The sequence below is a fragment of the Hypanus sabinus genome, unplaced genomic scaffold (genome assembly GCF_030144855.1).
Source record: "Hypanus sabinus isolate sHypSab1 unplaced genomic scaffold, sHypSab1.hap1 scaffold_573, whole genome shotgun sequence".
Lineage (NCBI taxonomy): Eukaryota > Metazoa > Chordata > Chondrichthyes > Myliobatiformes > Dasyatidae > Hypanus > Hypanus sabinus.
The window spans coordinates 27,369-45,771 of NW_026781434.1; the positions used below are offsets into that span (position 1 = coordinate 27,369).

The following is an 18,403-nucleotide window of genomic DNA, read 5'->3' on the forward strand; positions in this document are numbered from 1 at the left end:
ATGGACGACAGCGAGACTTACATGAATAAGAAACCCACAGAAACTGACATACAGGCTCCTTCCCGAGGTGAGAGGGGCAGAAAGACGGGAGGGAGGGAAGGGGATTCAATCTGAGTCAGACTCCGAGAGCGTGTGGTGGACAGTCTGCATGGAAACTAGCTCTGCGTTTGACCCCGGTGGTTTGTAATTGCACAGCAGGGAGGGAGCTTCATTCTGTGTCTGAGCACAGGCCTGTGAGACGCTGCAGTGGGAGATTAACTCTGTGTTGGATCCCGGCAGATTGTGATGGGACGGTGTGGAAGGAGATTCACTCTGTGTCTGACCCCGGGAGTGAATAAACGGACGGTGTGGAAGGAGATTCACTCTGTGTGACCACGTGAGTGTGTAATGGGACGGTGTGGAGGGAGATTCACTCTGTGTCTGACCCCGGGAGTGTGTGATGGGACGGTGTGGAGGGAGATTCAGTCTGTGTCTGACCCCGGGAGTGTGTGATGGGACGGTGTGGAGGGAGATTCAGTCTGTGTCTGACCCCGGGAGTGTGTGATGGGACGGTGTGGAGGGAGATTCAGTCTGTGTCTGACCCCGGGAGTGTGTGATGGGACGGGGTGGAGGGAGATTCAGTCTGTGTCTGACACCGGGATTGTGTGATGGGACGGGGTGGAGGGAGATTCAGTCTGTGTTTGACCCCGGGATTGTGTGATGGGACGGGGTGGAGGGAGATTCAGTCTGTGTTTGACCCCGGGAGTGTGTAATGGGACGGGGTGGAGGGAGATTCAGTCTGTGTCTGACACCGGGATTGTGTGATGGAACGGTGTGGAGGGAGATTCAGTCTGTGTTTGACCACGGGAGTGTGTAATGGGACGGGGTGGAGGGAGATTCAGTCTGTGTCTGACACCGGGATTGTGTGATGGAACGGTGTGGAGGGAGATTCAGTCTGTGTCTCTCCCCGGGAGTGTGTGATGGGACGGTGTGGAGGGAGATTCACTCTGTGTCTGACCCCGGGAGTGTGTGATGGGACAGTGTGGAGGGAGATTCAGTCTGTGTCTGACCCCAGGAGTGTGTGATGGGACGGTGTGGAGGGAGATTCAGTCTGTGTCTGACCCCGGGAGTGTGTGATGGGACGGAGTGGAGGGAGATTCACTCTGTGTTTGATTTCGTGTGTGGGTGCTGGGTCGATGATGAGGTTCCCTCAGCCCATTTCCGAACCTCCCTGTATCGCTCCCAGCTAAACCTGATGTCCAGTACGTGGAGCCCCAGGTCCGTAGAGGTGAAAGTCTGTTTAATCTTTTTTGCCTTGACCGTGGTCATGTAATATGTCCATTCCTGTCGTGAAACCTCAGGGCAAACTGACAGCTGACCCTAATGATTCGCTGTTTGACTATGTCGGAGGGAGCGCACAGGAGAGGCGACGAGGAGAAAGCAACGACACGGTGTGGGGGCGTGACCATGGCACACTTTAGGAAGGGAGGCGTGGAGCGACCGGCATAGGAGGGCGGTATAGAAGCAGCATCGTGGAACGGTGGGGAGAGAGCGGTGTGGGAGGACGGAATGTCATGGGAGGTGCATTGTTGTGGGAGTGTCGTGGTCGGGGCGGTCGGTTGGAAGGGTGACTGAGGGGGGAGCGCTGACAGGGCGAAAGGAGGGAGCGCTGTGGGATGGCAGCTGAATAAGGCAGCTGTAGGGTTGTGTTTAGAGAGGGCAGGAAGAGATGCGGTGATGAGGGCGGACTATAAAATTTATTTTAATGCCCTCTTTCCCCTTCGCTCTCCTCTCCCTTCTCTCTCTCTGCACAAGCCTTATCCCTCCCCCCTTCTCTCTCCCTTTCCCTCACGCTCATTCTGCTGTTTCCCCTCCCTACTCCCCACAATCCCTCTTTACCCACCTCATCCACTCTCCCCTCTCTTGTTCTCACTCTGCTTCCTTTTCCCTCTTCACACCTTCATTCTGCTCGCTCTCTAACTATCTCCCAGCATTTCTCTACTCCTTCTTCCCCATTAACTCTTCCCCTCTCTTTGCTCACTTTCTTAATCCTCTTCCCTCTGTCAACGTCTCCCGGTCTCCCACTCTCTCTCCCTTCTGTACTCTTTCCCTCACTCGCTCACTCCGTTTATCTCTTCCACCCTCTCTCTCCCACCTTTCACCCCTTTGTCTCACCTCTCAATCCTACTCTCCGCGCTCACTATCTCACTACCTTCACCTCACTTTATCCCCTATTTTATACATATAACCATATAACAATTTTAACACGGAAACAGGCCATCTCGACCCTTCTAGCCCGTGCCGAACGCTTACTGTCACCTAGTCCCACTGACCTGCACTCAGCTCATAATGCTCCCCTCCTGTTACCTTAAACATTTGCCCCTTATCTCTCAACTCATGTCCTCTTGTTTGAATCTCCCTACTCTCAATGGAAAAACCTATCCACATCATCTCTATCTGTACCCATCATAACGCTAAGTACCTCTATCAAGTCCCCACTTCAACCTTCTACGCTGCAAGGTATAAAGACCTAACTTGTTCACCTGTAACTTAGGTGCTGAAACCCAGGTAACATTCTAACATTCCCTGTCTCTCCTTATTCTGTGTCCCCCATTCTCTTCCATTTTCCCGCCCATCGCCCCTCTTCGATCACCCCTTTCTCAACCACTCCATCCATTCATTTCACCCTCTCTGTTTTTGCAATCCCTGTCTCGCTTCCCCCTCTTGCCTCCCTCCCGACAGCCCTCTCTCCTCCTCTCTCGATATCTCATCCCTTCCCTCTGCACCTCACTGCCCCCAATTTTCTATCGCTCTCACGCTTCCTTGTCTATCTCTCTCTCGCAGACTATCTGAACTCCACCTACACCGAGCTGAACATTCGGAAAGTCGAACACCTCCCCAATACACAAACAGGTCAGTGATGCAACAAAGACGTCATTCTGGAGGGCTCACATGTCATACTCCCAAATGCTCAAGTGTGTAATGCAGTCGTCTCCACCAATTCCCTGGCAGCTCGTTCCGCAGACTGACCACCATCAGGGTAACAAAGGCTTGTCAATCGGCTCACCAGTTAAATCTGTTTCCCCTCTGTCCTTATACCTGTGCGCTCTGGTCCTCCATTGTCCAGGTTCAGGGGAACTAATACCGCCCATTCTCTCTGTCTGTGCTCCTCGTGGCTTTATATACCCCTGAAAGGTCAGCCCTGCGCTACAAGGAAGAACTTCGCAATCAACCCAACCTCTTTCCTTAACTCAGTCCCTGCAGTCCCGGCAACATACTCGTAAATCTCTTCGTGCACTCATTTCCAGTTTGATGGCGTCTTTTCCAGAACGGATCCGCAAAGCAAATAGCATTATGAAGAACCCCATTCACCCCTCATGCAATCTCTTCTCCCTCCTGCCGTCAGGGAAAAGGCCCCGAAGCATTTCCGGCTTTCACGAATGGATTATGTAGCAGTTTCTTCCCCCAATCTATCAGGCTCCTCAATACCCGAAGCCTGGATTGACACCTTACTGCCCTGTTGTCCTGTTTATTACTTATTGTGAAGCCTGCAATGTTTTTGTGCACTGTATGCAGTCCTGCGTAGTTCTGTAATCTAGTATAGCTATCCCTGTGTTGTTTTTTTTTAAGTAGTTCAGTTCAGTTTTTGTACTGTGTCATGCAACACCACGATCCTGAAAAACGTTCTCTCATTTTTACTATGCACTGTGCCAGCAGTAATGGTCGAAATGGCAATATAAATGACTTGACCTGACATGACATGAGAGGACACCGTACTCCACGTGTGACCTCACCGACGTACTGTACAACTGCAACATGTTCACCTGATTCCTGTACTCAGTGACATTCTGATGAAGGTCTGCGTTCATTCGCATTCATCACCCTGCCTATCTGTGACTTCACATTCTGGGAACCGTGTTCCTGGACCGCGGGTCCTTCTGTTCTCCAATACACCTCAGTGTTCCTCCGGAACGCTGTGAGTGTCCAACTCAGGGCTATCTGACAGACATACGATAGCGCACACTTATCCGATTTAAATTGCATTTGCTTCTGCTACTGATGGGTCTGCTCGTGACTGCTCGGAAATGCAACATTAAACGTTTGCTTCTGGCACTGAGACAATCCCTCTCTCTACTGCTCTGTCTCCACGACTTTCTCTACTCACTTCCTAACCTCCCTCATATTTTCTCCCTGTCTCTCACCCCCCTCCCATTCTCTACCTGTCCCTTGCCCTTTTATTTATCCCTCTCTCACATTCTCTTCCATTCGCTCCCTGATGGACTGGACCCCACCTACTCTCAGCTGAACCTTCTTCACAATGATCTTCTCATCGCGAAGGAAGAAGATCCTCCTATTGCTTCGAGACCAGGAGAAATGCCAATGACTGCTCAGGCAGGTCAGAGTTCACGTTTGGAAGGGGTCACGTGATATAAGCACAAGTGTACAAGTGCTAATGTATCTGCATCGACCTTTTCCCTGGCAGTTCCTTCCAAAGACGGAGCACCGTCCGCTTAAAAAAATTGTCACTCTGGTCCGCTGTTAAATCTCTTTCTGCTGTCACTTCAGAGTTGTGCACACTGATCCTCGATTCTCCAAGTCTATAGAAAATGACTCTGCGTGTTCACCTTGTTTGTGCCCCACGTGGTTTTATAAACCTCTGTAAGGTCACCCATAAACTCCAAGGTATAAAATCCTAACCTGCCTGAATTATCTGAATAACTCAGCCCCTCGAGTATGCCCGTAAAGCTCCCTCTGCAATATTTGCTGCCCAGTGGCATTTCACCTGCAGCAGGTGGACAAAAAATGAACGCTATACTCCAACGTCGGCGTACCCTACATCCTGTACAACTGCAAAGTGACCTCTCGACTCTTGTACTGATTCATAAAGATGCAATCTTTTCTGCCCTATCTATCCTTGACCTCAATTTCTGGGAACCGTTTTCCCGTAGCCCTGGGTCCGTCTGTATTATAACACTTCCCAGGGCTCCTACATTGACTGTCACACCCTGGCTTGTCTTCCTGAAATTCGACAGCTGCAGCTACCCGAAATAAATTGAATTTGCTTCTGCTCGGCCTTATTTCCCTACTAATCGAGATCCCACTGGAAGCGGAAACTGTCTTCACTGTTTATCATATCAAGAACATAGAATAGTACAGCACATTACAGGCCCCTCGGTCCTCAATGTTGCGCCGAACCTCAAACCCTGCCTCACATATAGCTCCCACCACCACCTTAAATTCCTCCATATACCTGTCTAGTAGTCTCTTAAGCATCAGTAGTGATTCTGCCTCCACCATTGACTCGGGCAGTGCGTTCCACGCAACAACCACTCTCTGAGTCAAAAAACTTCCTCTAATAACCCCCTTGAGCTTCACTCCCCTTACCTCTTTAAACCCCTGGGTCGCCTCAGGCTCGCTCAGCTCGTTCTCCTCTAGGGGGAGCAGCATTCGGCCCCGCCAATCTGGGTAATCAGCTGGTGTGGATGCTGTGTGATGTCCCCGACTCGCCCAAAAAGAAAACAAACAGTACACAATATGCGATTAAATGAGTACAATTTATAAAGGTTACTATAACTAAGTGATTAATAACGATACGGTACTTCTGAAGGAAAAAAAAATAAAGAAAAGGTGTCAAACTTATCAAAGCCCAAACCACTTCGTGCACAACCGTTGGAGCTCAATTACTGAAGTCTTCTGGCCACCATTCGATCCCCTCCGAACTCCTCGACTCACAGATCAGGATCACCCGGAGTGGTCAATCAAGCACATCTATCTTCGTCTTGGTGTCTGTTCCTCGTCCAGTTTACAGCATCGCGTCCTATCTCTCTCACCCCCTCGCGCCAATCACCCCAACAATAGCTTACAGACTCAGAAGAAAGAACAACATTAATCCCAATTGCTTTACAAAGGAATACAATTCTACTTATCAGTAAATTTTAACCCAAACATGCTTGCTGCACTCTCTCGCAACAAAGCAGCATTCCTACTTTTAACAAACAAAACCATTTTGATGAACATACTCAGTAACAAAGATAATGAAGAAACCCCCTTTACACCTTAAAGCCATGTCCTCTTGTACTGAGCAGTGATGCCCTGGGGACGAGACAATGGCTATCCACTCTATCGCTCTTAATATCTTGTACTCCCCTATCATATCTCCTCTCATCCTCCTTCTCTCTAAAGAGTAAAGCCCTAACTCCCTTAATCTCTTATCGTAATCCATAGTATCCACACCAGGCAGCACCCTGATAAGTCTCCTCTGTACCCTTCCCAATGCTTCCACATCCTTCCTATACAGAGGCAACCAGAAATGGACACAGTGCTCCAAGTGTGGCCTGTTTAGAGTTTTATTGAGCTGCATCAATACATCGCGTCTTTTAAACTCTATCCCTCGACTTTTGAAAGCTAACACCCAATAAGCTTTCTTAACTACCCTATCTACATGTGAGGCAACTTTCAGGGATCTGTGGACTAACACTGAGATCCCTCTGCTCCTCCACACCACCACGTATCCGGCCATTAACTTTGTACTCTGCCTTGGAGTTTGAACTTCCAAAGTGTACCACCTCACACTTCTCCGGGTTGAAATCCATCTTCCACTTCTCAGCCCACTTCTGCATCCTATCAATGTCTCTCTGCAATCTTCGACAATCCTCTACACTATCAACCACACCACCAATCTTTGTGCCCATTGAAAACTTGCCAAACCACTCTTCTACCACCACATACAGGTCATTAATAAAAATCACGAAAATTAGAGGTCCCAGAACAGATCCTTGTGGAACACCACTAGTCGAACCCTCCAATCTGAATGTACTCCCTCCACCACGACTCTCTGCCTTCTACAGGCAAGCGGATTCTGAATCTACATGGCCAACATTCCCTTCATCCCATGCCTTCTGACTTTCTGAATAAGCCTATCGTGCGGAACCTTCTCAAATGCCTTACTGAAATCCATGTCGATCACATCCACTGCACTACCCCCATCTATATACCTCCTCAAAGTACTATATCAGGCTAGTTAGAGATGATCTGCCCTCACAAAGCCATACCGTCTGTCCCTGATCAGACCATAAATCTCTAAATGCCCATAGATCTTATCTCTAAGAATCTTTTCCAACAGCTTTCCCACCACAGACGTAAGACTCACTTGTCTATAATTACCCGGGCTATCCCTACTACCTTTTTTGTACAAGGGGACAACATTCGCCTCCCTCCAAAATCTCCAGTACCATTCCTTCGGACAAAGAGGACACAATGAACCTAGCCAGAGTCTCAGCAATCTCTTCCCTCGCCTTGTGGAGCAGCCTGGGGAATATTCCGTCAGGTCCTGAGGACCTATCCGTACTAATGTATTTTAACAACTCCAACACCTCTTCTCCCTTAATAGCAACGTGCTCCAGGACATCAGCCTCACTCATATTGTCCTCTCCGTCATCAAGTTACCTCTCTTTGGTGAATACCAAAAGGAAGTATTCATTGAGGACCTCGTTCACTTCCACAGCCTCCAGCCACCTCTTCCCACTTTTATCTCTAATGGGTCCTACCTTCACTCCTGTCATCCTTTTGTTCTTCACATATTGAAAAATGCCTGGAGGTTTCCTTTACCCTACTCGCCAGGGCCTTCTCATGCCCCCTTCTTGCTCTTCTCAGCCCTTTCTTAAACTGCTATCTTGCTACCCTATATTCATCAATAGACCCATCTCAACCTTGCTTCCTAAGCCTCATGACTAGATTTTCTACCTCACTTGCCACCCATGGTTTCTTCACCCTACCATTCTTTATCTTCCTCACCTGGACAAATTTATCCCTAACATCCTGGACGAGATCCTTTAGCAAAGACCACATGTCCATAGTATATTTTCCTGCGAAAACATCATGACAATTCACACCCACAAGTTCTAGCCTTATAGCCTCATTATTTGTCCTTTCCCAATTAAATATTTCCCTGTTCTCTTTGATTCTTTCCTTTTCCATGATAATGCTAAAGGTCAGGGAGCAGTGATCACTGTCCCCCAGATGCTCACCCACTGACAGATCTATGACTTGAACCAGTTTGTTACCTAATACTAAATCTAGTATGGCATTCCTCCTAGTTGGCCTGTCAACACACAGTGACAGGAATCCTTCCTGGACACACTTAACAAACTCTGCCCCATCTAAACCCTTGGAACTAATCAATTGCCAATCAATATTAGGGAAATTAAAGTCAACCATGACAATAACCATGTTATTTTTGCACCTTTCCAAAATCTGCCTCCCAATCTGCTCCTCGGTATCTCTGCTGCCACCAGGGTGCCTATAGAATACCCCCAGTAGAGTAACTGCTCCCTTCCTGTTCCTGACATCCACCCATACTGACTCAAAAGAGGATCCTGCTATACTACACACCCTTTTCTGTAGCAGTAATAGTATCCCTGACCAGTAATACCACGCCTCCTCCTCATCCCCCATCCTTTTTAAGGAAATGAAATCTCGGAATATGGAGAATGCATTCCTGCCCTGGTGCCAGCCAGGTCTCCGGAATGGCCACTACATCAAAATTCCATGTATGTATCCCAGCTATCAGGTCATCATCTTTGTTCCTGATGCTTCTTGCATTCTTACACACACTATAACCCTTCTACCTTACTACCCTTACACCCTTTATTCTGCTCCTCGTTCCTCAAAGCATCTCTATATGTTGAATCCGGCTTTACCCCATGCACTTCTTTCACTGCTCTATCGCTCTGGGTTCCATCCCCCTTGCAAATTAGTTCAAACCATCCTGAACCATTCTAGCAATCTGCAAGCTTGTCAACTGCTTATTGTGTAATCTATTGCAAATGGTCTATATAATTGACTAAGATCCTTGGTCCCACTAGCGACATTCTGGCAAACATGTCTAGTGACCAGCTTCCAGTCTGAGAAACTAAGTTCAACACTCAAAACTTTGCTACGACCGCCTAGCCAATGTTATATCCTGTCAGCCATCCCTCCGTTTGTGGTACACCAACTTTCATCTGGGACCTTGTTAAATCTGTGAATATTACGTCTACCAAGCTGACTGGAGCAGTCCTCCGCAGTCAAATTAATGAGACCAATCTCCTTTGGTTCCACATCATCCTCAAGAGCAGTCTACTGTCTGAATACTTGTCGATCGCCCTTTTCAACTCTACGTACGATATACCTACTACCCGTGCTTGTTCTGTCCTCCCTGTCAAATTATCCGACAACTCTCACTAGGTCTCACGCAATCTAATATCTCCATTCCCCCACTATCTTCCACACTCCATATCTTCCCCTCGCCCTCCCTGTCTAACTGCTCCATTGCTTCTCCGTCCCTACCGATGTCCCTTCCTTCCACCATCCAGTGGGATAAACAATCTGGGGACTTGTCAGCCAGCGTACATTATGTCTGCCAATGCGCACAAATCAGTCAGACAAATTTCGCTGTGCCTCCCACCATTTTACAGAGTAGCCCACCGACTAGAAATGTTAAATCCGTTATAGAGTTCCCTATTCATCAAGTCTACTTCCCTGTTCTCATGAACCGCCCTGGTTCCTCACTAAAAATATAAAAACAGTTTCACTCGTGACCGAAAGAAAATGCTGAGCGTTGTGGAAAGAGCTGAGCCTTTCTCGGAAACCAGCGTCCCTTCCATGAACTCTTTCCACAGATGCCGACGCCTCGATGAAGCAGCCAGCAGCATTACAGAATCACCTCCAGTCACGCCGGTCATTCTGTCTTCTGCACCTTACTGTCGGTAGGAAGATGCGAAGGCCTGCCTCATTGGGCTCAAGGACAGCTTCCACCCCAGAGTTATCTGACTATTGAACCGTCCTCTACCATGCAAAGTGTACTCTTGACCTCGCAATCTGCTTCCCTTTTGCCGTTTCAGCTTATTCTCTGCCTGCACCGCACGTTCTCTGTAACTGTGACGCTTTATTCTGCATTCTGTGATTGATTTACGTTGCTCCACAACATGAAGTGATCGGTATCTCTGGATGTAACTGGCACCTCTCCTCTCTGTGATGTGTGGCAATGACCCGGATGACATTTTAGATGAGTGGTTTGGTACGTTTGCAGATGATACGGTGGTGTTGTGGATCGTGTTGAGGACCAGAAGAGAATCTGTATAACCGTATAACCATGCAGCAATTACAGCACGGAAACAAGCCATCTCGGCCCTTACGTCCGCGCAGACCGCTTACTCTCACCTATTGTCACCGACCTGCACTCAGCCCGTGGCGCTCCATTCCTTTCCTGTCCATATGCCTATCCAATTTTACTTCAAATGACAATACCGAACCTGCCTCTACCACTTCAACTGGAAGCTCGTTACACACGATCTGGCACCTGTGAGGCAAGCTCCCATCCGCGTTTCTTTCCAGCGTCCACAGAGTCGCCTGTCTGAACCCCCTCACTATAGAGTCCCCTATTACTGCTGTCGTCCTCTTCCCTTCCCTACCCTTCTGAACCACAGGGCCAGACGCTATGCCAGAGAAGCGGCCATAGTTGTATCCCATAGGAATACCGTCACCCAACACTCCCTCCCTAACAGTACTCAAACAGGAGTACTTATTCTTAAGAGGGACAGCCACTGGGGTACTCTCTAGTGTGTGACTCCTGCTCTTCCCTCTCCTGACTGTTGCCCATTTATCTGGCTCCCAAGCCCTGGTGTGTCTACTTGCCTATAGCTCCTCTCTATTACCTCCGCACATTCCATGACCATTAGAAGGTCATCGAGCTTCATCTCCAGTTCCTTACCCGGTCCCCAAGGAGCTGCAGCCAAAGCCCGACCGCTCTGTGTCAGATGACTCCATTGAAAACCGCTCCTTTATGACCGCTCCGCTAGGCAGTGTCTCCCTTTTATGCCTGAACCTTCCTTGCTGTCCAACTCACAACTGGTGCTCCGGTTAGAGCCACAGACAGACCACGTACAATGGACTAACACTCTCAGAGCTCCCTTTGGAAATAACTGCCGCCGATAGACAACGTATATTCTCTGCCGGCCTCTCCTCCTTCTATTTCTCTCTCTCAATCTCTCAGACGGTCTGAACTCCATCTACTCAGTGGTGAAACGACCGGAAGACGAACTTCACATCGATGATTATGACGTTCCTCCCATTGCCTCCGGACCCGCCGAAATGTCACAGACAGGTCAGAGTTTACAATAATGACATCACTGCGAAGGGGTCACGTGCTTTATGCACACCTGTTCAAGTTATAATGCATCTGCTTCAACCATTTCTTCTGGCAGCCCGACCCGTAGACGGACCACTGTCTGAGTAAAAAAAAAACGTGGTTACTCTTCTCCCCAGTTGCATCATCTACTGCTATCACCTTATCCATGAGCGCTTTGGTCCTCGATTCTCAATGCATAGAGAAAAAATGACTCTGTGCATTCACCTAGTCTATTCCCCATGTGGTTTTATACAGCTCTGTAAGGTCACCTCTGCGCTCCCAGGTATATAGGCTCAATCTGCCTGACTTATTTCCATAACTCTTTCTTTTTACTATATTTTTATTCAGAAGGAAAAAAAAGAAAAAAACATTTACAGAGTGCAACACAGATTCATCTCAACATAAGTTGTGTACATTCATATACTGTAATAAAATTTATCAAAATGTTATAGCATAACACATAAAGGTATGCCACTCTGTAATCAAAAATGTAAAGATATGTCACACATCATCAAATAATTTTTTTATATAAAAAATTCGACTCCCTACTAACTACCAAAGAAAAAAACTAATGGATGATAATAGATAATTAGATAAAAAAAACATATTCGCTTAAGAAGGGAAGATAGAAATATACATAAAAGTCTGTGCACTGTTAAACTTTGTAAGTTGGAAAAGTAATTTAGGCAAGCTCCCCAGATCTCATAAAAAGATTGTTTCGAATTTTGTCTGAGCAGCGGATCTTCTCTAAATTTAAATAAGGCATAATATCACGTAGCCATTGAAGATGTGTAGGAGGGGTAGACTCCTTCCATTTAAGCAAGATTGCTCTCCTTGCTAAAAGAGAGGTAAAAACTAAAACCTGTAGGTTCGGAGTATTTAAAGTCATATCTTCTTTTGCAATAATACCAAACAAGGCAGTAAAGGGATTTGGGTCAAATTGGACCCTAAAAATTTGTGAGAAGGTATAGAATACTGCCCACCAAAACTTTTCAATTTTAGGGCAAAAGCAAAACATATGAATTAAAGAGGCATCAGCAGAGTTTAATTCATCATAAAGTGGAGAAACCTTTGGATAAAAACTGGACAGATTTTGTTCAGAAATGTAAGTTCTATGATCCACTTAAAATTCTAGAAGAAAATGACGGGCACAGAAAGATGATTTATTAACCCGCTTAGAATTTTAATCCATCTTTCATCAGAAATCTGACAATTTAGGTCATCCTCCCAAGCTTTTTTTTTATTTCTCTCTATTGTCTCGTTTCTTGGATAATAGTCTTCTTTTTCAGCAAATAAAGCAACAGATAACATAATTGTTAAGCAAAGTTTAAAGATCTCGTCTCAATTTGGATTTTTTTTTTCGTTTAGCGAATATTTCATTATCTTCTCCCATTCTCCTTAATTATTTTTTTATCCCTTCCATGACTGACAAAGTCGTTAAGGGTTGGGATGAGCAAGGCAATAAATGTTTTTGGGACCTGTTTAACGCAGGATCTCTTGCTTCATTTGACCAATTGTCGACTAACATGGCACTGCCAAAAACACATTTTTACAGATACCTTCAAATTAGAGATTTCTTACGTTCCCAATTTCTTACTTTTCCAACAGGTCCTGAAAAAAAAAATTGGATGATCTTTTAAATTTAAAACCTTTTTGTTAATGGCTCTATTACCGGTATCTATAACTTGTTGATTGATTCTAGACAATACTTTTAGATAAAATAATAAAGCTTGAGAGGATGAGCTAAATTATTTCCATAACTCAATCACTCGAGTACCTGAATGTCGTCGTACATCTCCTCTGCACTGTCTGCAGCTCAGTGCCATCTTATCCAGAGGAGGACGAGGGAAACGGAACACTCTCCTCAAAGTGTGACTTCACTGACGTCTTGTACAATTCCAACTTGACCACCCTATTCCTGGACTCATTGCCCTGACGGATGAAGGGCGGCGAGACGGGCGCTTTCTTCACCACCGTCCACCTGTGACTCCACTTTCTGAGAACCGTATATTCGATAACATTTGCATATACCTCCTGTCTATCACTTCCTTACTTTCCATAACGAGATGAAGGTCATCGGGCTGCATCTCCAGTTCCCTAACCCGGTCCCCAAGTAGCTCCAGCCAAAGCCCGACTGCTCTGTCTTAGATCACTCCTTTGATGACCGCTCCTCTAGGCAGTGTCTCCCTTTTATGCCTGAACCTTCCCCGCTGTCCAGCTCACGACTGGTGCTCCGGTTACAGCCACTGACAGGCCATGCACAATGGACTAACACTCTCAGAGCTCCCTTTGGAAATAACTGCCGCCGATCGGCAAAGTACATTCTCTACCGGACTCTCCTCCTTCTATTGCTCTTTCTCTCTCTCATTCTCTCTCAGACGGTCTGAACTCCACCTACTCAGTGCTAAAACTACCGGAAGACGAACTTCACATCGATGATAACCAAGAACATCCCATTGCCTCGGGACATGCCGAAGTGTCAGTGGCTGCAGAGACAGGTCAGAGTTCACAATAATGACATCACTCTGAAGGGATCACGTGCTTTAGACAAAAGTGTTCAAGTTCTGATGCATTTGCATCGACGACTTCCTCTGGCAGCTCTTCCCACAGAGGGACCACTGTCTGGGTAAAAAAAAAAATGTTGTCTTTCTTCTCCCCAGTTACATCACCTACAGCTATCACCATATCCCGGAGCGTTTTGGTCCTTGAGTCTCCAAGCCAAGAGAAAAATGACTCTGCGTTCACCTTGTCTATGCCCCGTGTGGTTTTATACAACCCTGTCCGGTCACCTCTGCGCTCCGAGGCATATGATCACAAACTGCCTGAATTATTTCCTTAACTCAGTCTCTGAAGTCCCTGAATGTTCGTAAATCTCCTCTGTACTATATAACCATATAACAATCACAGCACGGAAACAGGCCATCCCGGCCCTCCTCGTCCGTACCGTACTCTTAATCTCACTGTCACTGTCTCCAGCTCAGTGGCATCTTATCCAGGGGAGAACGAGGGAAACGGAACACTCTACCCCAAGTGTGGCTTCGCTGAAGTCTGTCCATTTCCAACGTGACCTCCCATCCCCTGTACTCATTGTCCTGACGGATGAAGGGCGGCGCGACAGAAGCTTTCTTCAACTGGGTACCTGAAGCGCCCTCGGTCCCTCTGTTCTCCAACACTCCCCACGGTCCAGGTCTGCCCGTGACTCCATCTTCAGAGAACCGTGTCCCTGTAACCTTTGGTCCCTCTGTTCTACAACACTCCTCAGGGTCCCTGTCTACCCGTGACTCCATCTTCAGGGTATCGTGTCCCTGCACTCCTGGGTCCCACTGTTCTACAACATTTCCCAGGGTTCCTGACTAGCCGTGATCCCAATTGCAGGAAACAATGTCCCTTTGCCTCTGGGACACTCTGTTCTACAACACTCTCCACGGCCCTGCCTACCGGCGACGTCAGTTTCACGTAACCATGCATTTGTAGCCCTCCGTTCTTTAACATCTCCCAAGTTTCCTCCCGTTAATCGTGGAAGTCCCACCCTGTTGTTTGTCTACCTGAAATGAAATAGCTCAAAATAAAATGTATGTGCTCCTGCTCGGCCAACTTCTCCGGCTGATCGAGGTCCCACTGTAAGAGATAAATGTCTCCACTGCCTAAAACGCCGTCGGCGTTAATGTAATCTGCAAGCTCACCTACCGCGTATTGTGTAATCTGCCGTAGTTGACAAACCACCACCGACCCCCCAGTTGACGTCGCTACTGACAGGCTTCCTGCCTGAGAAATGAACTGCAACCCTTAAGCGTGTCCGCTATCGCCGAGCTAATTGTATACCTAATCAGCCATTCCTCCCTGCGTCGCACACCGTCTCCCAGAGCGGTATGCGGTTTTGGGACTTTTTAAAATCTGTGTACATTACATCCAGCACCTCGACCTGATCAGTCCTCCGCAATCAAATTGGTCAGACAGATCTTTCACCCCATCTCCAGACCAGTCTGAGCTCTTGTTAATAGCCTTGTTCAAGCCACAATATGGTACATCTGCTATCAATTCCTGTTCTGTCCTTCACAGTCAGATCCGCCCGGCAATTCCCCCTGGGTTTCTCGCCACCTGTCATCTCCTTCATCCTTCTCTCCTATACTCTCCTTATCTTTCCCTCTCCCGCCCATTCTCACGGCTCCATTCCTTCTCGGTCTCCCGGTACATTCCTGTTTCCCATCTCCCAGAGTGATCTACCATCTGGGGTCTTGATACGGGACTTGTCAAGCGGCCGTTATAGCGACCAGTTTGGACGTATCAGCGAGTCAAATTCTCCTGGGTGTCACGGTCCGTTCCGAGGTCCGCATTCCAGTTCATGGTCCGGTCTGCAGCCTCCGGACTCGGGTCCTCGGACTGTCCCTTATTTCGATTGAAATTAATCATAGCACTTGATCCTCATCTTGTAGCTGGGAATATAAGTGGCCCTGGGATTGAGTGTGGTTGGGGGGTGGTCATCTTGTCAATCTTCCCTGGGATCTTGTCCTCGCCTCCGTGGGCTAAATCAGGCCGTTCTGCTGATGCCTTGCGGGGAAATCTGTCTTGTATTGTCTTTGCCTCCGTCGGGTAATTCAGTCCGTTCTGCCATTACCCGATGGATGGTCTTGCCAAACCTTGATGTGGAGTAACAGTTGAGTCCCGGCTTGTTGAAGGATAACTCCCGGCTGCATGTCTACGTGCTGTCCATGTGAGTGTCTTGTTAAAGAGGAGTCCCGACTTGTCGAAGGATAAGTCCCGGCTCTGTGTTGAGGTACAGTTCCTAGTCTACATCCAAGCTCCCGCCTCCGAGTTATTCAAGCGCCAAGCTCTTCAAGAACCAAAGCCCAAAGCTCGATCTCCAAGAACCGCAGCCTCAAGCCTCGAGAACCAAGAACCCCAACCTCAAGCCTCGAGAACCAAGAACCCCAGCCTCAATCTTCGATCTCCAAGAACTCCAGCCTGAAGCCTCGATAAACAAGAATCCCAGCCTCAAGCCTCGAGCTCCAAGAACTCCAGCCTCAAGCCTCGAGCTCCAAGAACCCCAGCCTCAAGCCTCGAGAACCAAGAATCCCGATCTCAAGCCTCGAGAACCAAGAATCCCAATCTCAAGCCTCGAGAACCAAGAATCCCAATCTCAAGCCCCGAGAAACAAGAACTCCAGCCTCAAGCCTCGAGCTCCAAGAATCCCAGCCTCAAGCCTCGAGCTCCAAGAACTCCAGCCTCAAGCCTCGAGCTCTAAGAACCCCATCCTCAAACCTCGAGAACCAAGAATCCCAATCTCAAGCCTCGAGAACCAAGAATCCCAATCTCAAGCCTCGAGAACCAAGAATCCCAATCTCAAGCCTCGAGAACCAAGAATCCCAATCTCAAGCCTCGAGAACCAAGAATCCCAATCTCAAGCCATGAACTCCACGAATCCCAATCTCAAGCTCCAAGAACCCAGGCCTCGTCACGTCTACGCCTGGTTTGGGGTCCGAACCCAAGTCAAGACTCGGTCCTTGTCCAGTCACGGGCTCGGGGTCCATGCCCAGGCTCCTTGCCCACAGTCCCTCGTCCTGGTCCTGCTCTCCTAGCCTAGTCTGCGACCTGTCCCGTCCGTTAGTTCTGTCCCGTCTTGTTCTTAGTGCTTTAGTGTCCGTGTCCTGCATCAACGCCCACCCAACCTTATGACACTGAGATCCACAAAATTCTGCAGAGTCGTCTACAAAGTGAAAAACAAAATATTGTCTTCCCTGTTCACCATGTCTACTACACTGTTCTCATGAAACGTCCTGGTTCCTCACTAAAAATATAATCACTGCTCCGCCCATGACCGCAAGAAACTGCAGAGCGTTGTGGAAAGAGCTGAGCCCAGCTCCGCAACCAGCTTCCCCTCCATGAACTCTGACTGCACTTCCTGCTGCCTCGGGAATACAGTCAGCATCATCAAATAAATGGTTCCACCCACCCCGAACAGTCTCTCCTCTGCACCCTCCCATCGGAGTGAAAATGGGAAATCATGTATAAGGTGGTTCAAGGACAGTTTGTACACGACAGTAATCAGACTACTGAACGGACACCTAATGCGATAAGATGTACTCTTGACCTCAAATCCTCCTCTTCGTGGCTCTTCAACCTTATAGACTGCCTGGACTGCAATTTCTCAGTAACGTTGATACTTTATTCTGCATTCTGAGATCGAGTAACCTTGTTCTCCTCCAATGAGGTGACCTGTAACTATGGACGTGGGTGGGATCTCCCCTGTCTGTGATGTATATAAACGATCTGAATGAAAGTATAGGTGGGTGGTTTGTTCTGTTTCTAGATGATAGGCTGATGGTTCTTGTGGATCGCTTAGAGGACCTGTAAAGAATTCCGGAGGACATGGACCAGTTTCTGATTTGTGATGGAGAAATGTTAAATGCTGTTTGTCCCGGACAAACTTAAAATGTTGCACCTTGGTAGGTCAAATATTCAGAGATAACACACTATTAAATCCAAACCTTTCAAGTGTGTTGTTTAGCAGCGGGGTCCTGTAGACCTATGCATTGGTTCATCCATTCTGATAGGGTGGCGAAGAAGGCTTATATCACTCTTGCCGTTATCGCTTATATCAGTTGGGGCACTGAGTTTAAAACTTCGGCTGTTATAATGCAACTTCATAAAAACAAAAATCACTGGTTAGGCTGAATCAGGCGTATTGTATACAGTTCTGGTCACCCCATTATCGGAAGGATGTCAGGGCGTTGGGGAGCTTCCGGAGAGGTTTAACAGGACTCTGTCGGGATTCGGTGCCACGTGTTACAACGAGAGGTCGGACACCTGGGTCGCTTCCTCTGGAGCCGAGGAGGCTCAGGGGAGATCTGACTGATCTCTGGAATCCGTCAGACACCTGTCAGCCTTTGCCAAGTTAAGTAATTTGGACTGTCGGGGATGACGGCTGAAAGTAGATGGGATTGTGAGAGGGAGGGATGATCGTGATGGTGGGATAGGGCGCGGATGGTGGGTGGAAGGGAGACCCAGTGGGGGATAAGGCTGATTTCACACACACTCTGAATGGGCTCTCTACAGGTGCGCAGAAACAGGAGCCGAAGCAGAACATCGGAAATCGATCCGTCCGTAAGATCTCCCTACTCTGTCTCGTTACGATCGGCCTGGTCGCGATGGTGGCCGGGCTTTCGATCTATGGTGAGTGGAACGGGCTCCGGGTGTAGTCATACCGTAAACAAACAGAGTCAAATGAAATGTTAGCGCAAAAAGCTCACTCTGACACCG

General features: G+C 47.8%; 1 protein-coding gene across 1 annotated transcript in view; it reads left to right on the plus strand.

The window, feature by feature from the left end:
* The window catches only part of LOC132389448 (uncharacterized), a 19,799-nt gene continuing 1,396 nt past the window's right edge, over positions 1–18,403 (plus strand). The window contains exons 1-5 of the mRNA XM_059961974.1: positions 1–67; positions 2,824–2,892; positions 11,012–11,122; positions 13,525–13,644; positions 18,200–18,316. Coding sequence (XP_059817957.1) covers positions 1–67; positions 2,824–2,892; positions 11,012–11,122; positions 13,525–13,644; positions 18,200–18,316 — 484 coding nt within the window. The remainder of the gene's footprint in view (positions 68–2,823; positions 2,893–11,011; positions 11,123–13,524; positions 13,645–18,199; positions 18,317–18,403) is intronic.